The sequence below is a fragment of the Coptis chinensis genome, chromosome 4 (genome assembly GCF_015680905.1).
Source record: "Coptis chinensis isolate HL-2020 chromosome 4, ASM1568090v1, whole genome shotgun sequence".
NCBI classification, from domain to species: domain Eukaryota; kingdom Viridiplantae; phylum Streptophyta; class Magnoliopsida; order Ranunculales; family Ranunculaceae; genus Coptis; species Coptis chinensis.
This window is the reverse complement of record NC_141459.1, coordinates 101,756,609-101,782,642: the sequence shown is the minus strand read 5'-3', so window position 1 is coordinate 101,782,642 and position 26,034 is coordinate 101,756,609. Positions and strand designations below refer to the sequence as shown.

Here is a 26,034-nt window from a genome sequence, read left to right as displayed (position 1 = left end):
GTATGTACTATGGGTATTATTTTGCCAATTTACATAGCCATGTAGTGAGGTTTATGGTCCAAAAAATATCCCAATTATCAAGAATGTTTTGCAATTGAACAGTTCCCTATACATTTTGATATATGACAAATTTTTAAGTAGAAATTGAACAAAAAACAGAGAACATGTCGCATTTCGTTAAAATGGTACCTGAAATGCATTACATTACGTTTATAGACCAATAGGGCAAGATCCAGTAGCTTATGTATTGGAATGACAGAGAGAGTGGTACCTTTTGGCCCTGGGGAATAGAAGAACGGAGCTTTTGGATATTAGAATTGATGGAGAGGGCACGCGGACGGAGCCGATTGTTGTTCTTCAACTGTGGATTTGGGAAGAAATTTTGGAGGCCGACTCTTGCAACTCATTTGCCAGCTCCCCAATCTCCTTGCTTAAGTTAAAGTCTCCGATCATTTGATTTGGGGTGTGCTCTGTAACTTAATTTGAATAGAAGTTGCCGATACAAATACCCGCTTAAAATATATCTTATCAAATTTGTTGGGCCTAGGCCCAATAGTACAATAGAAGTTTGAAAAAAACTAATTTAAGATATATATACAAAACTAAATTAGAATCCTACGAAAATCCAATCTAATTGAGCCTCCAAATCATGCCTTATCTCCTACACGTAGAAGTTTGAAAAAAAAAAACTAATTTAAGATATATATACAAAACTAAATCAGAATCCTACGAATATCTAATCACGTAGTAATTGAGCCTCCTACGAAATATCATGCCTTATCTCCTATATATGTACAAAAAAAAAAAAAAAAAAAACAATCGCACTACACATATCGAAAAACCAGGTAGTTTACTTTCTTCCTCTTATCCATTATTTACAATTCTTTTCTGAGTTCATTTCATATTGATTAAGTTTTTTTTATTTTTATTTATTTATTTATTTATTTATTTATTTATTTATTTATTATTATTATTATCATTATTATTATTATTAATATTAAAGAGTATTGGATAAATAATTTATAAATTTTATTATGTATATTGCAAATAATGTCGTACGAAAATTACAGCTTATGTAAAAAAAAAATTGCTAAAGGAAATTCTAGAAGGAGGACTTAACGTTCAGCCAAGATCCAAATCTACAACACGTAATTAGAGAACGGACGATTCAAAAGCACTATAACATTAAAGGTACAAAAGACTTATTCTTTAACAATGAAGACGTCGTAGTTAAAGAAATTGATGGAAGCACTACATATTCTGTTGCAAAAGCAGATGATTTAGCAGCTTTTCACGCAATACAGTTTATAAAGGATGAACGTGATATTGAAATTGAAGACTTCAATTTCAAAGAACTTACGAAGAAAAGAAAAGAGGTTGAAAAAAAACATAATCAACTCGACGTCCTCAGAAATATTATGCTAGATTGTTTGGTTGATGATAAACACAACAAAGATAAGATATATTAATATTGTCTCGAAGAAAAAATTAAAGAAATGAAAGACATTGAGAAAAACCAAAACAAGGACAAAAGCAACAAAGAGGAAAAGAACGGTTTCAGAATTAAAAAAAGAAAATCTTGAGGATTAGTACGCTTCTTTGGTATCATACACTGCAAATGTGAGATTGTTGATAGTACAATAGTACATAACTTGGTTTAGTTTGGCAGTAGTTTTTTTTATTTTTATTTATTTATTTATTGAGTATGATGTGAAAGTCACAAAGATGTTTAGCCATCAAATTGAAGAACTCTACTTGATTGGAAGTCGATTATATGATCAATTGAAGAAAATCGAATGATATTAACAAAAATTGAGTTACTGACTAAAACTATTCATGGGAATGGAGGGTTAATTATCTTACGTTCTTACTAGCAAAAGTTGTGTGATTATTATTGGCTTTGACGTGGCAGTAGAAGGCACTTAATTCTGACACGATATCCTTTTGACTGATTGTTTTCGTTTAATTGGGTATCTCAGAAAAATGCTTGGCACGCAACAACACTAGCTAGAAGTCTCGGAAGTAGATTCGTATAGTACCTTATATCTATTTTTCTTGGTCAAGTAGTTCAAGTATATTGGGAGAGATCCCCCCTGATCGAGATACCTTTGTGAAAAAAACAGATACAAGAAACAACATGGCCGGAGGCGACTCTCCTATGTGGAAATTAGCCTAGAAGTAACTTGGACTGGAATGCTTTAAAAAATGTGTACGTAATACGTTACTTGGCCAATGTTGTGGCTAGAAGTAACTTGGACTGGAATGCTTTAAAAAACGTGTACATAATACGATACTTGGCTTAATATGGAAGATGCTCTAAACACCCAAGAAAAATGAGTGAAAATATGGAATGGAAAAAACTGCAGGTAGACAAACCGCTTGGAATCTCACACACAATAGAAGTCCTACATATATAAATTAATGGTAACAGGCCTACTAGGCCAAGGACTACACCGCACTGTTGGAATATTTATATATAAATATTTTCAATTGAACTCCAAGGAAACCCCACTAGAGTACAAATGAATGCCAATTTTATATAATGTCGTCATACGCTCAACTTTGGTTTTCACTTCTCTAGAACAACCCACTATATCTCCCTTCTTGGTAATAAAATAATTCTTCCAATTTTCCATATATTTAACACATTCAGCTGCTGTTTTTGTTGCCATATGACGACTGACAATTTTCCTTAAAATGACTAAATAATCTTCACGATAACCCAGACAACTAGAATCAATTAAACTTATTAAACTGCAAGCACATATCCTTCAAAACAAAGTAAACAAATTAAATTAGGCAAAATATTAGTTAAATGTAATTTGGTGTAATGATAAGAGACAACATTCTTAACTATTTATAAGTAAAATAAGTACACTTAAACTTGATAATTGATTTATATGCATGAATAGAAGACTATCGCTATCCGGACTCATCTTCATGTAGTTGAGAACACCCAAGTCCCCAACACATGCACATATACAACTCATCTTACTTTGTCTCTTAAGTATCTTAAGCAATTGGACTAAAACAACTTACCCATCCATGGCGTCTACAGTAGGGGAAATGAGTTTGTGGCTAGAGGTGTAAGGAGCGATGATGGAAGAACTTCTACAATTCCACCCAAACAAACTTAGGGGGCGTCATAACTTCCTCTTTTTTTGTTGTAAGCACATAAATAATAGATCCTGTACACATGGTCTTCCAATGACAAGTCAAAGAAACAAAATAAACCAAAAAAACAAAATTGAAAATAAGTAGAGACCAAACCAAAATAACATAGCCCATTTCAAAGCTTTTACAATTTGCCTTATTTTCTGTCAAAAGCTGGTCTTCTAAATATGTATATATTTTACGAAAGCCCAAACTTTGGCCCATAGTCCATTAATTCATTGGAGTTTTGTGATGGTGTAGGTGTCTAAACATCGAGTTGTCCATAAAATCATTTTGGCCTCATTGTTTTTTTTTTAAAACCCAATGCATTTTCTTTGAAAGGAGTAGTGTTACACGGACTTACTTTTTAAACATACTATTGCGACTTACTATTTGGATAATGTTGCTTTGCATTACAATACACGCGGATACGTATCTCTATGTAAATCAATGATTAGGACTTTTGACACATTAGTAGATATAAATAGTAGTTCAAAATGTGAAATAAGTTGGTTGGTGTAACATTACTGCTTTTTTTTCCTGGATGCACTATTCATAAATACAAAATACACTCTAACACTTTGTTCAAACAATGTTAAACCATATTCAAACAACATTATGTAAAGTTGCAAATTTGTTTGTAATATTTTAACTATAAATTCCACATACCTTGATAAATAGTAGCAGATAAATAATAGTTTAGTCAATACGAATTTTATCCTTCTAATTCTTTTATTCTTCTTCCGTCACAACTTAATGTTTCAGTAAGTGCAAGTTTATACATCAATAAAAAGTTCTTAATAAATAATACTCTGACCAAGGACACATTTTCATTAAAAAATTACACTCAACCACAATTAAATGGGTTAACAAACTTTATTATGGGCTATGTTTAAGATGTACTATAGCCCTAAGAAGTGCACTATGGGCCTAAGCGATAAAATTGGACTATATGCAATTTTAATATACTTTTGAAGTAACATTTTTTATACATAATAATATACCATTATTGTCCAAAAAGATAAATTGAAAATTCAAATCTGCTGAAGTTCCTTCAATTGATTACAGGTACGATTTATTTGTTTATTAAATTTTTTAAATTGTTAATTTTCCTTCGTTGGGTTTTATAAACTTTATTTTGGTAAAATGGTTCAGTCCTCAAGTTCGATGGGCTTAAAGCCTCTAATAAACTTTTTCCTTCAACTCCGCCATTTTTCTATTTTATATTTTTCATTGAAGTTTGATTAGTCATATATTCTTAATGATCACATCATTTTCACCTTGGTCGGTCTTTATTCTTTCAAGGGACATGCATTCGACGTGTTAAATCACGAGTCCTGTAAAAAACATTGAGTTATATCTCTATTTTGATGCAGATGTGGAATCATGCTACTTGCATATTGAGGACAACAAACCGGATCAAATTGTAAGTATAATTTGCGGTGATTTCCAATTAAGTAGGAATCTCTATTTAAAAATAAAATGAATAAATGGGATTTCCATCTTGATTGTCCTTTATGTAATTGACTTTGCCCTGTATTATAATCTCAGCCTTGATGATGTTCAAGGCATAAACTCACTTGGATGGGAAGATCAGGAAATGATAAGGAAGTATATAGAGGGTGGTATGTCTTCCTCAAATATTACAACTGTTGCTAATGTAGGTGGTATCGAGGTTTTACAAACTCACGGTGCTACTTGCAGGAGATCTGATCAGAAAATTATGAAGGGAGAGGTAAGTCATATTTTCCCGACAATAAAAACCATAATTAGTCTTTGATCATCTTAGAAAGTCACAGGATGAAAAAGGACCTACTTCTAGGAATTACACGAAAGTTGAAAAGGATTCATTGTAGTATATGTTTATGGTAATAGGGTTTAGTGTCGGATATGATTGGTACTAAATGTACTCAAAAGCTCAGAAAGGAAGGTTTAGTAGACCTTAAGAGGTTTCATAAGTATCCATATATTTCAATTGTCTTCTTTACCATTCTTTTGAGATGGTTTATTTTTTTTTTAGGTTCGCATATCAACCAAGCTAGAAGGGCAAGGTGCAAGGGGGGTGGCATGGCACAATGCAAGCTATTTTATGGAATCATCTCCATCTACCCAAGTAGAGAATGAAGTTATTAGGGTGGGAGAGCCTTTCTGTTTCAGATCGGGGAAGTTGTTAGTTCCTTGACTAGGAAGGGATGTTCCACCAACAAAAACGGTATGAATTCATCCAATTTTGTGAAAGTATTGCTAATGTTAGTTTAAAGTTTGAGGCTTCATCATTTTAGTTTACTAAAACTTAAGTGCCCTCTTCAAATTTGAATTCTGAGGCACATGTGGATAATGAACTTTTGGAAAAACCTTCCAAAGGTGGAATGAAACACAAAATTAGTACCAGTGATTGTCAAAAACATAAATGACTCACAATAATTGTACACGGCCATTGATTGTATGTTATAAGTACTTAATATTCTACTTTAACAAAATGTTCATTGTTTGACACAATTAATTGTATTCGGGATTTCTATTATTATGTAGATTATGATTAACTTCGAGTATGAATTCTTTTTAAGTTAATATCATTGTTAATTATGAGGTTGTGAGCCAATTGGCAGCGAATTTGTAGGCTGCATGTTAAGTAGTTAAGGGATAATAAATTTTTAACACAAAGTATCAAATCTTAGTCAGTAACTCAGTATTTACATTGCGTTTTGAGAAGAAATGCAATCATTTATTAAGGTGCCCATAGTTACTACTCTTAGTGTGGGATTCATAACTCATGGGATTGTCCAAGTTACACTTAACTTGGAAAGATCTGTCGAAACTCAAAATATCAGCTTCGAAATCCACCACCGCACACGAGATCCATAAATATTTCCTTCAGTAGTAGCCCGGTCACCTATGATCCTTCCCGTGAAAGAAACCGAGATGTTGGCTTGGTCTGGCCCGTCCCATTGGTGTCATCGGACAACCCCAAAATACCAAACCTGAAAAGATAGCCATGAGTGCACTGTTATAACCTTTTAACGGAATCGAAACAATAGCCATGACAGCACCTGTGGTCACGAAGAGTGTAAGTAGTGGCCAATCTGATCAGAAGAAATTAGTGACAATGCATTTTGTGCTTCCCTCTAAGTATACCAAGTCCAAAGAAGCACCAAAACCGATTAATGAGTAAAGGAGGGAGGAGGGAGTATTCATGGTGTGATAAGTTTTTCAAGAGTGCCAACAACAGCTATAGTAGAAGAGAAGGTTGAGAAACTGATGAAGAATTTGGAAAAAGATGGGTACAAGTGATTGGAGACTATTTGATAGCAAGGTATAATCCGCCTTGAGCATTGCCTTCTTTGAAGACTAACGAAATCATGATCCGTATTGAGCTGGTGGGAGTAATGGCGAGTCTGTCTTTCTTTTCTTTCTTTTTGGGTTGTTTAGCTTTTGTAGTTTGCTTGCTTTTTATGCTTTGTACCTGTAATTGGCTTACTCTATTGCCATTAAAACACTAAAGCCATGCATATACTAGCCGAAAGTGGCAGTTATCTTTACATCATTTTGAATAATGCATGTCACATATTAGAGTTTCCGATGGGGAACAAGTCCTGATCGCATTAATCGCATGAAACAAGTAGTATAGCCTAGGGATTTGAATCAAAAGGTAAGCACCAATTATGGCCGACTAGCTTAAGACAGTCCACGAAGTTTCATCTGAGATGGGACTGAAGTATAATGTTTGTTGCATGAAGTCAATTGAGCGTATTAAAACATCACAAAGCTATTCATTAGTGATCTACACCTATTCCATCGTAGCTCGACCCAATTGTCGAAAGCAGCTCATGGAAGGGGTGACTGTTAGCCTAACCTATAAAGGAGAAGGATAAGAATATTAGAGAGGGTAACAAGTATATATACTTCTGCCCCAATTTTTAAAAGCATCAATACAACAGCTATACAAGTTAAGAAAATCTCTTATGCCTTTGAAATAGGAAGCCTCATTAGAGACTGTTACTATTGTTAGTTCAATTCTCCACCACCACCCAGTGTCGAAACCTTTACCAACTGTCTCTGTTGTGGCATCTTCGCTCCATTCTGCTTCTAATGGAGGGAAAAGAGTAGTGGCATCGCGTTATGAGTTGAGTGTGGAATTGAGTTCTGCAGTTGAAAGTGGACCGTTGGGGACAATTGTTGCGAAAGATGTCGAGGCGGCTGTTGCTGCTCCTGCCCCTGTAGTGGAAGTTCGAAACCAGCTCTTTCTTTGAATGTGGAATTGGGTTTTGTTGTTCCTTTTACTACAATTAATGCAGGGTGTTGTTAGTAGGAATTGAGAGTCTTTCAGTACCGACGTTTAGAGTTGGGTATACTATTACTAATGATGCTCTTGACAGTCTTTACAAGATGGTAATATCTTATTTGAAGTTGTTGATGTTGCATTGTGAATGTATAGTTATCCATCCATTATTGATTTGTTTTGATTTTGATATAATTTTCTTATATATAATGTATCAGTGGAATTCATAGATTAAGTCGAAGGGAGTCACTTGAGTGCATTGCTTGCAAAGGCGACTGCTCCGCTTCGCTTACTGATGGTGGTTAGTCATTATTTTCATTTCTCTGTAATCTTTCTGAGTAATTATGGGTAGTTTTTTCATTGCTGTATTGTTTACTTTATTTGGTATTTTGATTCAATGTATGATTATGTGTGGCCATTGTTAAATTGATTTTTGACATTTTGCAGAGCGTTGACAATTTAATGGTATCGAACATCTGGGATATTATTTGTGGATGTTGTAGAAAAAAGAATTTGTTTTTACATCTAGCATTTGTTTCACAGCTACTGTTGGTTGGTAAGAAATAGAATTATATCAAAAGAGAAATAAAAAGAAAAAAAGAAAAAGAAAAAGAAAGACAAAAAAAACATATAGGTGAAAATCCTTTCAAGGTGAAAGAGAATTTTTTTTTTCATCCAAGGTTTTGAAATGATACAGGCGACCAGTTCTAGAAGAGGGATTACTTCATCCATGAAATAGGATGCATGTGCTGTAATAGTACATTAACAATCAATAAATGGTGGAAGTTTAGTAAGTGAATATATAATTTTCTAAGCTAAGCTTCACATGCCACCCTGCAAGATCAGCTGTTAGAAGTCAAGAACTCTGGTAGCCTAAAGAATTTACTGGATAGGATTGGAATAACAGTGAACTATGTTACCAAAGATCCAGTACAATGTATATGGAGGAAGACAAAAAGGGGAATGCCAAGTTAAACACTGATGGTTCTTTGTCAGAAAATGGCTGTAGAATTGGTGGGATTGTCAGAGACTCAAATGGCAAGGTACTATTGGCATACACTAGAGCAGGTGGTTGTCGGTCTGTTCTTTCTCAAGAACTAAAAGCTATTTTGGCAGGTCTCCAAGGATGCAAAGCAATACAACAACTGAAGGTTGAGGTGGCTTCTGACTCATTGAGGGCAGTTAAGATCATACGACACCAAGAAATAGTACCATGGCATTGTGCCAATATTACAGCTGCTATTGATCAACTCATTAGACAATTTGTTAGTGTCAATGTAATACATGTGCATCGGGAAGCTAATAGAGTTGCTGATCATCTTGCTTTGCTAGCAATTGATCATGAACTTGAGTATTTTGTACCTCTAACTGCTACACTTATGCCCATTGTCGAGGAGGACAGAAAGGAACCATTTACTCTTTTTTTTTAACCAAACTAATTTATTAATTTGTTAATTACACCAAACGGTATCTACACACACCAGTAGCGTCCATACTAAGTATATTACATAGAAAAGATGGAGGTGTGGAGAACCAAAGTTCACTATAAATAGGGATGTGAAGCCACCTTGATGGATATGCCACCATGAATTTGTGTAGGCAGTTTGGTTTGGGGCTAACTTCCGTAACACTTATATAATGGAAAAGAAGACTTCAAGATGGTGGTCCATCCAAGCAATGATTGACGGTAGTGATGATATTCTTGAGCTCTTCAAGTCCATACTAAGTATATTATATAGCAAAAATAGAGGTGTGGAAACCAAAGTTCACTATAAACAGGGATGTGAAGCCACCTTGATGGATATAGAAAAGATGGAGGTGTGGAGAACCAAAGTTCACTATAAACAGGGATGTGAACCCACCTTGATGGATATGCCACCGTGAATTTGTGTAGGCAGTTTGGTTTGGGGCTAACTTCCGTAACACACTTATATAATGGAAAAGAAGACTTCAAGATGGTGGTCCATCCAAGCAATGATTGACGGTAGTGATGATATTCTTGAGCTCTTCAATACGCTTATCTGGAACATGTATTGCTTGCGAGATATATACAACTTGATCCATTGTGGGCAATATCTAATGCACTAAATTTTTTGTTAGATATGATCCAACATCTTCATGGTCTACAGAACAATTTCCCTCCTGGAGGGCGGCCGAAGTTAATATAAACACTGATGGCTCTGCTAGGCTGAATGCAGGTCCTACTGGAGCGGCAGGTGTGCATAGGGATGACACTGGTAAGTTCATTTTTTCCATGGCCATTCCAATTTTTCTTGGAACAAATAACTTGGCCGAGTTTCAATCATACTCTATGCACTCATAATTGTGATCGAAAAAGCTAAACCCACCCAAGTTAATAATTGAAGTGGTCTGTTTACTATTGGTAAGTTGTAAATAGAGAAATTCAGAAGGTGCATTCGTCATTTCAACCACTATTTATGGATATTAAAGAGATCTGTAGTCAATCAAGATGAGTTAACATTACAATGGTGGCATAGAGAGGCAGACGGGTGTGCCGACAAGTTAGCATATCAATGACAGGATTTATCTGACTTCTTTCGCTTCTGCCTTGAATACCCTGATTCAATTCCCCCATTTCTACTATGAGAATTGTCCTCCCCATTTGCAACAGGTGGCAATACAAATACATTCTATGGCTTCAGTTTGGTGGGTAATCCCACGAGCATTTTTAGCTTCATGTATTTAGTATGTTGTAATTTGTGTATGCACAAACTGAGTTATCAGATTTCCTCTCTTTTATTCCGTCTTGATTAATGAATGTTGTCATAAACAATGCTTGCTAATTTCAATGACACATTCCTCCACCTATTTGTTAATTTAATTATGAGCTAATAATTTTCATTTTAATTCTAATTCAAAATTTTTAAAGAAAATGCTTAAGCTTATTTTTGCATGATCAACCATTACACACGTACTCTACAGACATCAAGTCTTTCCCATGGTTACATAGGAGAGCTCTTTTTAAATGAAGAATTATAAATATGTAACTTGGAATAGGAATTAGAAAGGGTGGAATAGACCTTATATAAAATAATTTTTTAAAAAATGGAATGGACTATCGTACTCCCTTATAAAAATTGAAAACATGTAGCTTTATATCAATGACACGTGAGCTAGAGAAGGCAAATACATCAATTATTTTTCAATACTGCTTCCACTAGAAATTAAATGTGCATAGGTTTTATGGAAGAAACATTGGTTCCAAAAGGAAATCGGAAAATGAATACAACTACATGGAACTAACTTCAAAAAATAATTAACATGGAATCGAAAACTGGATACAACTGCATTGAACTAACTTTAAAAAATAATTAACGGGAAATCGAAAATTGGATGCAACTGTGTTAAACTAATCTCAAAGAATAATTAATGGAAAATCGGAAAACTAAATGGAACTGACCTCAAAGAATAATTCACGGTAAATTGAAACTGGATGCAAATGCATCGAATTAACCTCAAAGAAAATGCATCAAACTAACCTAATCGAAAACTGGATGCAAATGCATCGAACGAATCTCAATGAAACAGAAAATTGGAAACTAGATCAAACTAACCTCGAAGATCAATTAACGGGAAATCGGAAACGGGATGCAAATGCATCGAACTAATCTAAAAAAATAATTAACGGGAAATTGGAAACTAAATGCAAATGCATCATATCGAATGAATAATTAAATATTCAAATCGAACCGAACTAACCTAAAAGAATAATTAACATGAAATCAGCAACCGGATGCAAATGCATTGAACCACCTCAAAGGGTAATTAACAGGAAATCGGGAATTTGATGTAACTGCATAATTAACACGGAAAATCGAAAACTGGATACAAATACATCGAACTAACCGCAAAGAATAATTAACGGAAAATCCAAAACTCGATGCAACTACATTGAACTAACCTTAAAGAATAATTAATGGGAAATCAGAAACTAGATGCAACTGCATAAAACTAGCCTCAAAGAATAATTAGCAAGGAAATCAGAAACTGGATACAACTGCATCAAACTGACTTCAAAGAATAATTAACGGGAAATCTAAAACTGGATGCAAAAGCATTGAACTAACCTTAAGGAATAATTAACAAGGAATCGGAAACTGGATGCAAATGCGTTGAACTAAACTCAAATAATAATTAACAGGGAATCGAAAAGTGGATGCAACCGCATTGAACAACCCTCAAAGAATAATTAACAGGAAATCAAAAATTGAATGCAAATGCATTGAACTAATCTCAAATAATAATTAACGGAAATCGAAAACTAAATGCAACTACAATGAACTAACATAAAAGAATAATTAACGAGAAATCGAAAACTGACTAATATTTGATTATCCCACATAGTGAATCATGTCAAATATTTTTAAAGCCATATTTGCAAAGACACTAAAGAATTATCAATAGAACTTGGTATTACACACAACCTTGGATATTTAATGGGAAATCGGAAACTTGATGCAAAAACATATATTTAACCTCAAAGAATAATTAACATAAAATGGATGCAAATGCATTAAACTAACTAATTAACATAAAACAATCATTAACGGGAAATGGGCAACATGATGCAAATACATTGAACTAATTAACATCAACGAGTAATTAATAGAAAGTTAAAAACTGGATGCAAATGTATTAAACTAACGTCGAAACATAGTTGTATTATGTGTAGTGGGAATGTCTCGACAAGTATAGTTTTGCATTTAAAATGACGTTTATCATATCTCTTTTTGTATAATTGGGAATACCTTGCTATTTAAATAGTTTCAATATGATCTTTACCTCATTGAGCATTATCACAAAACTTCAATCAAACTTTTATTATTAAAAAACAAAAAAAAGTCGAAGGGTTTTATTAAGGGTGGATTATTACTTTTTATGGAGAGTGGGGTTTTTACGATATAAGAAATTTGGATGAGTGATTAATATAATATTTATATCTCATTGATATGCACACACAACAAGAGTTCACCTCCCCACCACAACAAGAGTTCATCTCATTGGCTCGCGCACATTCTCTCTCCTCACCACATCGCTCTATTTTGCACTTCGAGCAATATGATTGGCTCTTAAAAATTCGGATGGAATAATAATTAGTGACACCTCCCCAAGTTTGTTTAAATCTCCCTAATCTATTCTTAATTTTCTATGGACTCCTCAAATTTTTTTTAAAAAAAAAACAAATTAAATAAACCTTATACAAATTCTACCGAAAACCTAACTTTTCTCTTGAAACTACGATTGTCTCTTATCTTCTTCCCTACCAAGCAAGAGTTCACAATTGCCCCAGTACTGCATCGAGCCAAACTGGCAGCCATGACACAAAAATTGTACGCCTCAATTCAACAACCCCTTTTCTCTCCTCGCCTACGCCCATTTCCCAAATCTCTTCCATCGTCATAATGACCAGCAAAGACCGGAATCTCGATGCCATCTTTGACAAAAAACGAGACCTTGGTTATGTGGTAGCGTTCAACTTAGCCTATTTTGTCTCTTAAGTATCTTAAGCAATTGGACTAAAATAATATTTGACTAAAACAATCTACCCATCCATGGCGTCTACGGTAATATAAGTAAGACTACAAGGAGTTCAAGCAAAAATGCTCTACACAGGGAAATGGGTTTATGGCTAGAGGTGTAAGGAACGATGAGGGAAAAACTTCTACACTTTCACCGAAACAAACTTCAGACGTCAGAACTTCCGATCCCTTTTTTTGTGTTTGAACAATTAAATCTCAGTTCACGTGGTCTTACAATGACAAATGAAAGAAACGAAATAAACCGAAAAAACAAAATTGAAAATAAACAGAGACCAAACCAAAATAGCATAGCCCAATTCAAAGCTCATAGACAAGTGTTTACAATGTGTCTTATTTTCAAACCAGTAATGTTACACCCACCCACTAATTTAATATTTTGACCTACTATTTAAATCTAATGATGTGTCAAAAGTCCTAATCATTGATTTACATAGAGATACATGTCCGTGTGTATTGCAATGCAAACCAATATTATCCAAATAATTAGTCGCAATAGTATATCTAAAAAGAAAGTCTGTGTAACACTACTCCATTAAAAGAACTGTTGAAAAAAAATTCCAAAAAAATATCATGTAACAAAAAATTGGAAACTAGATCAAATGCATTGAGCTAACCTAAAAACTTAATTAAAATGGATACAACTATACGTAACTTAACTTAAAAAATAATTAAAGAGAAATCGGAAAATTTATATAAATGCATTGGGTTTTTTTTAAAATAAACAATGAGGCCAACACGATTTTATGGACAACTCGATGTTTAGACGACTACACCATCACAAAACTCCATCCAATTAATGGACTATGGGCTAAAGTTTGGGCTTTCGTAAAATACATACATATTTAAAAGACTTTGGGCTTTTGACGTTGTTCGTACATTTTTTGGCTTGATATACTATTCATACATACAAAATACACTCTAACGCTTTGTTCAAACAATATTACAGCATATTCAAACAACATTATGCAAAGTTGCAGACCTGTTTGTAATATTTTAAGTATAAATTCCACATACGTTGATAAATAGTAACAAATAAATAATAGTTCAGTTAATACAAATAATACTCATACCAAGAACACATTTTCATTAAAAAATTAAACTCAACCACAATTAAATGGGTTAACAAACTTTATTATGGGCTATGTCTAAGATGCACTATAGCACTAAGAAGTGCGCTATGGGCCTAAGCGATAAAATTGGACTGTATGCGTCAATTTAGTTCGTATTACAGATTACCAAATGGGCTTATGACTTAAGTCCACATTTGTATACAACTCACATTTTAATATAGTTTTGAAGTAACATTTTTTATACATGATAATAAAATGAAAAAAATCATATAAAATCGGTCCCCGTTCGTTGAACGGGTTCAAAAATCTAGTGTAAATCAAAATTATGTATTCTATAGTCCCACGTGTCGCTAATACCATTAAAGTCCTACCAGCTGTAACATTTTGGGGTTATTATCAGACTTGCGTGTGTTTTTAAGCTTGATCTGCAATAGAAATGACTCGTGTTGGGCTCTGAATTGGTCAGGTTTTGGGCTGAATTACCATCCCTAAGTCGCTGATTTATCAAGAAATAAAAATATCAAAAAGGAAAAGAGAACTGAAATATAGATTATGTGTGAGGGAGCTATGTAGTTACCTGTGCAGGAAATGGCTAGGTGCTAGGGTTGGGCCTAGAACGTAGGCAATTGCCTAGCACATGTCCTTGATATGTAGTCACATGCACAGGCGATATATAGGCGTCAGGCCAGAGCCTATGCGGTAGTCCCCCCAATTATAGTATTTCGTGTTAAAATCGAACTTGGGCGTGTCCTTAAGCTCTGGCTTCAGTGGATCTGTCCATGATCCAATTCTAATGATTTGTGTTGAGGTTTGGCTTTTGCCCTGGTCAGGTTTCATGCTAAATTGGCATCCCTTTATCCATGGTTTACTAGGAAATACAATGAATAGGAAAAAGGAAAATCGAGAGCAAATATAAATCATGTACGAGGGAGCTTCTATGTCATCGCAGGCGCATGCAATGGCTAGATTAGGTTGCATAGCCATGCCCCGGCCGCTAATACGAATATTCTGCACTTTTTCCCACAATATTTAATCTTTAAAAACAGAAAGTTTTGATGTATATCACATTATGACCTACTTAATATGTATACACAACTAGTCAGCTTGAAGACATGCTTAACTTGAATTGCTTTTCTTGCTTGAAGACTATAGAATTGAATGCATCAAGTTCTTAGCCTCTTAGGTAATTAGTTTAGTTTCAGATTTCCTGTCTCCAAGTAGTAGATTGTTTGGAGATATGTGGAGCCTTATGCAGATGGCCACATTGAGCCTTGGGGAACGGACCTTATCTGAGCCCCCCCTAACGGTGGTATAGGGGCAGCGCCTGGGCTGAACAATTTGAACAATTTTGTCTAAGTGAGATCTTGTTCAATAATGGTTTATAGGACACAAAAGTTTGTAACAAGATTAAGAGATGCTTAGATGAGAAGTGAAAAAGTGTCGTAAAAAACAAAAAATAAATTTAGGTGATTTTGGCTCGGGTTGATCATTTGCACCTAATTCCAGGCAAACATGTGTTTGACTGAATCACTAAGCCTCTGACTGCTTACTGAGGGAGCAGGGAAAATATGGCAACAATTGATGGTAAACAATTTGTTATTATTTACACTAGAAAAGAATAAGCAATTTGTTATTGTTGCAGTCTGTTTAGGCATAGATCTGATCTCAGATGTATTGGAAATATCTCAAGAACATAAATTGAGTTGGAAGAAAATAGAATAAATGTTAGGAATGCAGCTACTAGTACAACTGGAATCTCCATCTGTTATCTTCTGTTACGTTCCAGGAATCCTGGTGGTAGCATTTTTTGTATGTTGTCCTAGGAATGAAGACTGGGCGGGTGGCTGAATGCCAAATTCTTATGATTTTGAATTACTAACACATTAATTTATTTGCGTACTTGCCAATTATGTAGCTTGTCATCTTTATTGTTTATCCTGAAAGTGTTTTCATGCTGTTATAATCTTGGATCCCTGCTTATTATTCCGTCATTTTTGGTTTTTTCAGTTAAGTTCATCTTTTTAGTTGCACTCGCTACAAGTGGTACTCAATTAATTGTATGTGTACGCATGTATTTTTATCAGAATAGTACAAAAGAACCAGTTCTACTTTTTTTTTAATAAATTACCGAGTTCCCTTCTTTTTTATTCATTTTGAGCAGGAGTTCAATCTTGGCTGGGCTTTTCCTCGGGGATTTTATATATCAGGAAGGGCGATGATTGATATATCAGGAAGTTCGGCTAACTGTACAGGAAGGGATGTCCTTGGTGGAGACCTTGCCTGTAGTGCTTTTGCAGACCTGTCGTTCAATCTTCCTTTGAAGCTGTTGAGAGATGCTGGAGTTCGTGGACATCTATTTGCTTCTACTGGAAATCTCACCAAACTGACAGAAAACAAGTTTCAAAACTTCTCGTTTAGGAAATTTGGAGAGACATTCTGGAGTTCCATTGGTGCTGGGATAATTGTTCCCACCAAACTTTTTCGATTGGAGGTCAGTTATTTATCCTAGTATTTTCATGTTATGATCACCCTGAAGGTGAATTTGTTGTCTGGAAGAATCCTATCAGATAGCGGCAGTGTTTTAAAGAACGTATCTAAGCCTCAAGGCGTTATGCCCTCTGCGAGGCCTGAGGCTTAAGCCTCATTTAAAAAAAAATGAGAATGAGGAAAGATGAGGTTGGATGATGGAAGTTGTAATTTTTGATAGAATGAGGTGTTTTGATGCTCAAACCAATAAGATAATAGGGAGTTTGTAGTCTTTAAAGAAATTATGAGCCATCAAAAAATTGAAAAAAGAAAGAAATATTAAAAATATGTAAAGACGTGTAAGGCTTAAGCCTCTTGGTGCTAAACTCTTAAAATTCGTTAGGTGTGCCTTGAGGATTAAGCCTCAATGAGTTTTTGTTTTTTAACCTTGAATATCGGTTTCTGTAATGCCAAATAGATGAGAGTGATTTATCTTCTTGGTTTATTACAAAAACTTGTTAGAATTCCTTAACTGTTCCTGATTTAAATTTGATTATGTTTTCAGTAATGCCAAATAGGTGAGAGTGATTATCTTCTTGGTTTATTACAAAAACTTGTCAAAATTCCGTAACTGTCCCTGATTTAAATTTGATTATGTTTTCAGATTAACTACTGCTACATACGGAAACAATTTGAGCATTACCGCGGCAAGACCGGCATACAGTTTAGCTTCTCATCTCCGTCATAACTCTTTCTTGGTTGCATCAAAGTTCTCCGTTAAGTTTTCCAGTAAAAACAGGGATTCCATAAATCACATTTGTTTGTTCAATCATTTTGTGATTATCTATCTATTCAGGGCATCCATGACTTGAACAATTATTTTGGGGATTTAGGAAACATGTAGTTCTTTGAGAACATGTTGTTTTAGATGCTGGAAATCTTGCTTAGTCTATTCTGATGACCATGATTGCACATAGTACTCATTTTTATTATAAGTAGACAGATAGCCCATATTAGAGTGTCCACACCATTGGGTGGGACAAGTTATGCAAAACTAAATCAGAAGGGGGATTGGGGTTTAGAAAGATGAGAGATATCAATGTAGCCATGCTAGCTAAGCTCCCTTGGAAAGCTGCTACAGATACTGAATCTGTTTGGACAAGAACTCTTGCTAACATATATAGCAAAAACTGGATAGGGGATGTTTGGAAGCCACCTGGACATGCCTCCTTCTTTTGGAAAGGTATACACAGCACATTCAATCTTATCAGTGGAGGGCTTGTCTGGGGGATACATAGTGGTAACACCACTTCTGTTCTGGATGACCCCTGGGTGATATGTAATGGGAAACCTCAGACTCTGAGAGAGTTAGGGGTGGAGGATCCCAGACTTGAAGGCCTCCATGTGGCTGACCTCTTTCTTGAGGATAGGACTGGATGGGATGAAGCCAAGCTACAAGGCTTCTTCCCCCCATTCCTAGAAACTAGAATTAAAGAGATTATGATAAGACCTATGGGCCTTGGAAAGGATAGGCTGATCTGGAGTGGAGAGAAAACTGGGAGATTTACTATAAAATCTGCCTACAGGTTTCTAACAAAGAGAGATGAAGGACAGAGCTCCAGCTTCAGTGCAAAAACAGTCAAGATCATTTGGAAGGCTAAAATACCAGCCAATATCCAAATGTTCATATGGAAAGCATATATGAATGCCTTACCTATGGGAGAAAGGCTGATTTCCTGGAAAGTGGGGGGAATATTCCCACCGCCCTTGGTGTTATCAGAATTTGGAAACAGATAGTCACCTGTTTTTTGAATGTAACGGGACGAACTTTGTGGTTCACCTCAAGCTTGGGGTTAAGAATGGAGACTCAGGGGAAGGAACAATACTAAAGAATGGATTTCCAAATTCATTAGTTGGGCGTAAAACAAGAGCCAACAGATAGCTCAGCAGGGAGTTCAGGCGTGTTATATCCTTTACAACATTTGGAAAGCAAGGAATGAGGCCAAGTTTGAACAAAGGCTACCTAACAGAGAAAGAATTCTCAGAAGAAGTGAGATGGAGGCAAACAATTGTTACAAGGGCCTTGCTACAGCCAACAACCAGACTGAACACTCTATCCCCTCTGAAATTAATACTGATCATAATAGCTATGATTTTGATTCTCTGTTCCCAGTGATCCCAAATGAGTGTATTAATATGAGGTATGATGCTGCATTTCAGGTTATAACAGGAGAGGCAGCTGCTGGAACAATAGCTTGGGACTCGGAAGGCAAAGTGGTAGGGGCAGGCACCAGAAGGTTTCAGGCCAGGTCAGCAGAGGAAGCCGAGATGGTTGCTGCAGAGGTGGCACTAGAGCTGGCAAAGCATCATGGATGGAAAGCTGTGAATGTCGAAGGGGATTGTTGAGGAGGTTGTAAAGGCACTTAATGGCCTAACTTGTTCTTTGGTACCGAGAGTCTGTAGCGACTATGTAATTAAGTTAAGCTCGAATTTGATTTCTGTAAGTTTAAATGGGTGAACAGAAGAGCTAATGGAGAGGCACATGGGCTAGCACAATGGGCCATCCATCAGCTGCAAATGGAGCAATTACCCTTTTGTGTTCAGGCAGACAAGATTATCCCTGTTCTGATTTAATGGTTATTAATAATATATTTGGTATTAACAAAAAAAAATATATATATATTATCAGGAGTGTGTTTTCGTACGAGGATTTATTGCCAGTTTAAGGAACATCGCAGGTAAACTGACTAAAGAGTTGAAACAGCAAAACTTTAGGCTAACCAGGAGGAAACAACTTTAAATATCTATAATTCTAGATGGACAAAGCGTATGTTTCTTCTCCACTAAAATTCCCTCCATTGACTCTCTTAACAATGTTTCCGTTATTGATTCTGCAATTCATTTTCTCCAAATAATAACGAGTCATAGTCATTTTATGAAGAATTTTCGAAAGTGAAGCACCCTAGAAGGTTGGATGTAGCGAAATACTTCTCTATGGAGTTATGTGCTCCCATACTATCGTGGTATATGTACTCTGTCCCGTCAACTCGAGAGTCAATCATCTGAATTTTCTTAGCTAGTCAATCATCTGAAGTTTATTGATTTTGGATTTGATTTGCATTTGGAGAGACCCAGAGTCATAGAATTGTTCAAAGTTCAGCTTCATTAGAGGGTGATGATGATGAACCTTAGACTTCAATTTTATTTTGCAAGTCAACAAACACAAATAATGAGTTCTAGCACTTAGAACTCTGAACTTATTTGTCTCTTTTGGCTACTGTCGTGTGCTGTCTAGAGGACCTCTCTCTGCACTTATGTGTATATATATGTGTTCCCTTCATCATTTAAAATATATGTGTATATGTATCATCGATTAATAGAAGAAAGAAAGAGACTATGGAGTATGTACTCAATTGCTGTGCGTTTTATAGCTTGATAAATGTGCAAATGTGCCACGTATTACTTGCAAGATTCCATATGAAATTAGTATATATTCATGAAAGAGTGCCACAGACCTACATTTGAAGAAAAGCTAGAATGGTTCTAGACGTTACCCCATTATATGACATAGGTTTTCCTACTCCTATGCTTTTCAAAACCAAAAATGAGCATCAGTATTCTTTTAGTGCAATTATTCCGCCTGAAAGCTACCATCACCATTCACCAGCGCCCCAACAGGTAATCGTAGAGGGAGCCATTATAGGCTCTAGCTGGCGTATGTCTTTCTACATAAGCATCCACATTATTTCCATAAAGGAGTTCAACTCGAAAATTACGAGTGTAATCCTCAGGCGCAGCTAGAAGAGTTTTTAATTCACAAGCCACAACCTCCCACATGTGGGACTAGTGCACAACCCCTGCGTGACATGTTCATGTTCATGTTCATTCTCTACCTCCTACAGTGGATAGAAGTGTAGAACTACTCTAGTTCGTCAGTTTGTTTGCAAAGATATAGATAACACTGGTGCTTACTTAGTAACAACCTGACAATAGCTGTTGATGGTCTATAATCCTATAAAGCTCCTTATCCCCCATCTATTGTTTATTTCGTAGAATAATAGGGTGAAACACCTAGTTACAATCTAATTCATATGTATATGAAGAGGAGAAAGCATGGCAAGTATGATCCCCAGATCAGGATAATCGACAGATAATGCAAAAGAGCTATTTTTTTTCCCACACCAATTGGGAGCGAAAAATCATACTTCGACTCCAATCATAGGACGCTACCGGGTGAAGTTGTCTTAATGAGGGAAAACTTTTAAGGGTGGAACCTTACAGGAAAGAAGGAAAGATCAGTTCAAAGGATATAACAAAGAGACCTTTCAAATAAGCAATTTGAATGCTCTCAGTAATTTGAATGATCATATTTAACCAATTCACTGTTGAAATCCACACAAATTGTTGTCGTATAAGAATCATTTTTCTCTACTTTATCCCATAAGCAAGTCTTAATCATATTTTGGCGATCTATTTACTTCTGCAATACATAAACCAAACAAAATCTACTAGTTTGTTTTTGTTTTTCAACTACAAATTCGTTCGTCTCTCTCTATTTCATCCAGAAATCCAAAACCATAATCAATCTCTTAAAATCGAGTTAGAAAAGATGGAGAGTGGAGAAGAAATATCGAATTCTCCTCCCTCGGGTAGAGAGTGGAGAGGAAATATATAGAATTCTCTTCCCCCTTTGGTGCTCCATTGGTTAATTGCATTCTTAGCTATTATTGCTCCATGCACATATTGATGTTCATTTTGTAACAATTTGGTAACTCATGAGTCTTGAGATGACCAATTGTAATGATCCAATAAGTTAGTCTCAAGATATGATCAATGGCAATGACATCGCGGTCGCCAATATATTGATGACAATATATGTCCCTCACACAGCCCTTCTTCGTTAGGTCGTGCTTTCTTAAAAATGATCTGACGAGAGAAATAATTTGACACATGTCCAAGTGGAACAGTGAGCGTGTTGGAGCTCGTGTGAGCGTACACTACACCAGAACTGAAATTTTGTGACAGAGGCTTTTGAGGCTTTGTGACGCCAAATTGGCGTCACAAATTTTGTGACCGTAATTAGGCGTCAGTATTCAGTTTTTGGCGTCACAATAAAACAAAAGGTAATTTTTTTTTAAAAGAAAATTCTGGAAAAATTAGTGACGGCATATTGGCGTGAAGTTATAAAGATTTTAGCTAATAAAAAATTGAAACCAACGGACATGCTCGCATGTGCAAGCATCAAACTCGAAAGCCATCGGGTTCTTCTCGATCTCAACTCTCTGAAAGAGTGGAACGAGAACCATTTTGTAGTTTCTCCACCCAATTCCCATCAGATTTAGAAACAACCATCTGTGTGAGAACCCCACTCTCTCTCGATGAAAACAGATCATCTAACCCCATCCTCTCCTCTCCTTGTCATATCTTCAAACCCCTTTTCTATAGTTCTTGCCATTTCGATGGAGTTTTACTAATTATTTCAACACAAAATAACTCGATCTATTGAAGAAAGCTTGCTTTAACCAAGGTAACAAATAATTTGGGTTTCAATTTTTTGATATTGGGGTTTTGTATAGGCATAAAAGTTCAGTTATTTATTATTAGTTATGTGAACCATTGGCAGTATTCAACGACTCCATCTATTTCCATACATAAGACCAAGCCAATTTAAGCTCACCTTTACCTCGCCATCCCCAGAATCAATTGTTGGATGCGAGGTTCACTCCGATACAAATTATAAGTGACCAGCAGAGTCGAGAATCCTAATAGTAATAGTTGTTTCTATGTTCAGCTTAATATATTGTGCTTCGTCTTTTTGGGATACCTTTTACTTGATCTACACTGTTTTTTGTTGGATGAAATTTCATTTCTAGCCTGCTGAGAAGTTTTCAAAGATAGTATCTGAAGGTTCTCTATTTGGAAGGTCTGGAACACCATCTGCATTATCTTGTATTCATTTCCTCATGTTCATTTTGTAGTTGTTCTAAGTAAATGATATTCATGTAAGTATTTCTTCTGTAGGTTTCCCTACTTCTTACCTTGCCTCTGCATATATTGGTGGCAGCAGTTGTGTTTGTTGCTTTGTTCTGGCTTCCCGTATGTTTTTCAAACAATGATTATTTTGCAGATATATACACGCCACTTTCATGTCTATTTACCAATATTTGAGATCTTCCATTTTTCGGATTGTAGGAAACTATGCACATGAACCATGGAGATAACAGAGAAGGAGACATCTCATTTGAGTCATTGGAGAACGCAGGAATTCAAGAGAAAGGGACAAATAAAAGTTTGTTTAGGAATTGGCCTCTAATGTCAGCAGTTATTTTATATTGTATATTCTCTCTACACAACATGGCCTAATCATAGGCAAGTTGATAAAGTGCAATTTTTATTTTTATTTATTTATTTTTCTTATTACTATTATTTTTGTTTTGTTATATCCACAATTTGTATAAGCTATAAATCCGTTGTATTTGCTGAACTTTCTTTCACAGGTATTTTCTCTATGGGCTGTCAGTTCGAAAACCTTTGGATTAGGTTTTTCGACTAATAAGGTTGCATTGGCGTTGTTCTCACAATCTCTGGTAAGTTGGATACTTATCATCATAGTTTTATTTCTTATAACTTATAATTAGAAGTGCTTCTGAAATTAGAAAAATTCTCCAACCTCTTTTCAGAACCTATTTACTCAATTAGATAAAGTATTGCTTCAGAATTTCTTTGTGAATAGTATCTATAATGCTTCTTTGCAATAATATATTATATGTACTGGATACTCAAGTCAAATCTTTTCCTTCAACTCCCTCTTGGAAAATCAAATTTGTCTTGTTAGAAACGCAATGTTAGCGGTTAAGTGATCTAGGAGTATTAAAAGAAATTCACCAACTTTACTTTGTATATGTACATATAATCTTTGTGAAGTAGTTTAATGACTTTGTTTGTTCTTGGGATTAAATTACTAACTTATTCAAGTATAGGTGGGGGCCTTTTAGTCTTTCAAACTTTTCTATATCCATTGATAGAGAGAATTCTCGGTCGATCATGGTTTTCAAGCGTTCTTGTGGTAGGTGTCAAGATTTTCCATGGTTTAAAGTTTATCTTTAAGATTCAGCTCAGATTATTGATTGAATGTGCTCCCTTTATGTTATCGTGTAGGTTTTATCTGTACCCGGTGTTGCAAAGTTACCCCTTCATAGCTATGTTATATCGGGTTCGACTTTTTAATTTTCTTTAACTGTGCATCTATCTTTGATGAATGTTTTAACAAGAAGTATGAACTTCATGATGGTCATTTTTTTCTCTTTTCTTTTTGCCTACAAGAAAAAATGAACTTAATGATGGTCTGTTTAATATTGTTTTTCTCTTTAATGAGATAGTCATTGCCAATTGGACTATCCGTTATTTTCTGAGAACAATGCGGTGGTAACTTTTCACTATCATATTTGCATTGATATCTATTGGCTTGTTTGTGCCATTTTCACTAGAATGATTGACATTTATTACCATACGAATAGGACCAGAAGCAAGGAGGAGCTGCAAATGGAATTGCTATGACTGGGATGTCTCTCTTCAGAGGTCTTGGACTGGCCATAGGAGGTTTTCTGTAAGTACTCTTAAGAAGTATTTTGTTACGACAATGACATGTACTTGCACATGAATACAACAATTTCTCAATATATAACCATTTGTATCATCTTCCAGCTTCAAAAACGATGACATTATAGTTTTATTTTCCCTAGCGAGCTGACTACGATTAGCTGTTCTTGAAGACCAAGTGAAACCCATAGAGCCCTCACAAAAATGGAGTCGTTTTAATATAGGCCAATAGAACAGCTTTCTGTTTTGTGCTTCCTGTTTGACCTAGACAGATACAAATTTAGAGTCATCTTCCTAGCTCGTACAACATGATGCAACCTCGCTAGTGTAATCCAAGATCATATCAGTGATATCTCAGATCATTCGTTTAACATACCAGTTCTTTCTTATGATATATAATGAGCATTCAAACATGTGACACCATTACATTATTTAAGTCACACCTTAGAATGACGAGTCCAAAGGAAATGGTGGAAGGTTGGCCACAGTTTCAATGTCAATCTTGTTTAATGTACTTGTTGCGCCATCTGTGGAGTTTATGTGTACAACTATACAATTGTTCTCCCTGATTTCCATATTTCATTCATACCATCATTTCTTTGTCTTCAAAGCAAATCCAATATTTCGTTGAATATTTAAGGTGATCTGGTAGAATAAAGAAAAATCAAATTCCAATCTTGTTCCTTAATTACTTGTGTCTTTGTTATATGTAGGGTTTCTTGGACACAAAAGCGCCAGGATACTTCTTTCCTCCCAGGTACGCAGCACTAGACTCTGAGTAGATTCTGTATATGTACTCAGGAAGTGATTTACAAGGGTCACTAAAGTTATAGACATGCCCCACCACTGTATGTGATACTTCCCTTCCATCCCTTTTGTATCATTCCTTCTTGTCCAAGTACTAAATATGGTTTCGTGCTTTTCATTTTGTGGTTGACTTTTTGTTTTCAAAGGAACTTATTGGTAGACATTAAAGTATCCACGTGTTTTGGGTACATATCGATATAACCATTTGAAAATACTTTGGTACATATTTAATTGATCTTATAGATAATATACTTGGTATCAGTCGATTAGAGTATTACTTAAACGATGGTTCAGTGCGTATTAGCATAGGTTGAGTAAATGGAATAGGTAGACCAGAATGCACATTTTAAACTTAACCTCGAGTCTTTATATCATTATCATATATTGTTTTAGGTTTCATGGCCCATCACTTCAATAAGGTGTTCACCTGTCTCCTTAGTGCTTCAAGCTTTTGAATGCACATTGTGCCTGAAGTTCTTATGATGTGAGCCACATAGCAATCCATATTGACCATGCTTCGATTGGGCATCTCTAGATTAAGTAACGCTTCTATGTGTATTTCTCTCTTGAGATGTAAATTTGTGGGTTTATTATGTCGAATGGCTTTGATGTTGAAATCCTATTGATGATTAATCTTGTATTGCTTCCATGCAAGACTCACATTACTCTAACTGCAGGAGAAGTACCCTTCTGACTGTATTGCTGACTCTCTCTTCAAATAAAATTTTAAGCTCTCAACTTCTTTTATGATGCATCAATCTAGTATTTATTCACCTTCTGTTGATTGTGCAGTTGTTGAAACACATCCCCGCTTACGTAAGCAGTTTTGGGATCCGTAAGTGGCCAAAACATGTTCTTATCGAGATATACATGGTTAGTATATCAAGACATGCCTTTAGCTTTGCAAATAGCCAAATACATTATGTATTTCTCTAAGTAGTAGTTGATTCTCAGCATTTTAGAAGTTAGTCGATCGTGTTTCATGCCATGCCTTAGTTATGGTGTTAATATGGTGTTATATTTCCGTTCTCCAAAGTTGATGGTTTGGCAAATATTCTGGTGAGGAGGAGAGCCCGAGATAGATGTTCTTTGCTGGATT

General features: G+C 35.4%; 1 protein-coding gene and 3 long non-coding RNA genes across 10 annotated transcripts in view; 3 read left to right on the top strand and 1 right to left on the bottom strand.

The window, feature by feature from the left end:
* LOC147506346 (uncharacterized) overlaps window positions 1-18,967 on the top strand; it is a 49,371-nt gene extending 30,404 nt beyond the window's left edge. For 2 of the 4 annotated variants that reach the window (XM_086558540.1, XM_086558539.1), the window contains 3 exons: window positions 16,225-16,554; window positions 17,194-17,253; window positions 18,750-18,967. In XM_086558540.1, coding sequence (XP_086414666.1) covers window positions 16,225-16,554; window positions 17,194-17,253; window positions 18,750-18,935 — 576 coding nt within the window. In that variant the 3' untranslated portion in view covers window positions 18,936-18,967. Of the gene's footprint in view, window positions 1-16,070; window positions 16,121-16,224; window positions 16,555-17,193; window positions 17,306-18,749 lie in introns of all 4 variants that reach the window. The other 2 variants (XM_086558542.1, XM_086558541.1) reach the window with 2 other exon arrangements.
* On the bottom strand, window positions 2,460-3,135 carry LOC147506348 (uncharacterized). Its single transcript, XR_015193695.1, has 2 exons — window positions 3,040-3,135; window positions 2,460-2,769 (listed from the first exon to the last, which is right to left on the bottom strand). It is a non-coding gene; the product is annotated as an uncharacterized LOC147506348 (long non-coding RNA).
* Window positions 4,166-8,853, top strand: LOC147506347 (uncharacterized). 4 transcript variants are annotated; one of them, XR_015193691.1, is made up of 4 exons: window positions 4,166-4,221; window positions 4,530-4,579; window positions 5,174-5,365; window positions 7,651-8,853. It is a non-coding gene; the product is annotated as an uncharacterized LOC147506347 (long non-coding RNA). The 4 variants fall into 4 exon arrangements; XR_015193692.1 differs by lacking the exons at window positions 4,166-4,221; window positions 4,530-4,579 and adding an exon at window positions 4,825-4,888 and having other exon boundaries at window positions 7,651-7,733; window positions 7,880-8,853; XR_015193693.1 differs by lacking the exons at window positions 4,166-4,221; window positions 4,530-4,579 and adding an exon at window positions 4,836-4,888 and having other exon boundaries at window positions 7,651-8,475; window positions 8,549-8,853.
* Window positions 18,968-21,795: 2,828 nt separating the features above from the next.
* LOC147506345 (uncharacterized) lies at window positions 21,796-22,626 on the top strand. Its single transcript, XR_015220802.1, has 3 exons — window positions 21,796-22,056; window positions 22,403-22,452; window positions 22,551-22,626. It is a non-coding gene; the product is annotated as an uncharacterized LOC147506345 (long non-coding RNA).
* The last annotated feature ends 3,408 nt before the right edge of the window (window positions 22,627-26,034 follow it).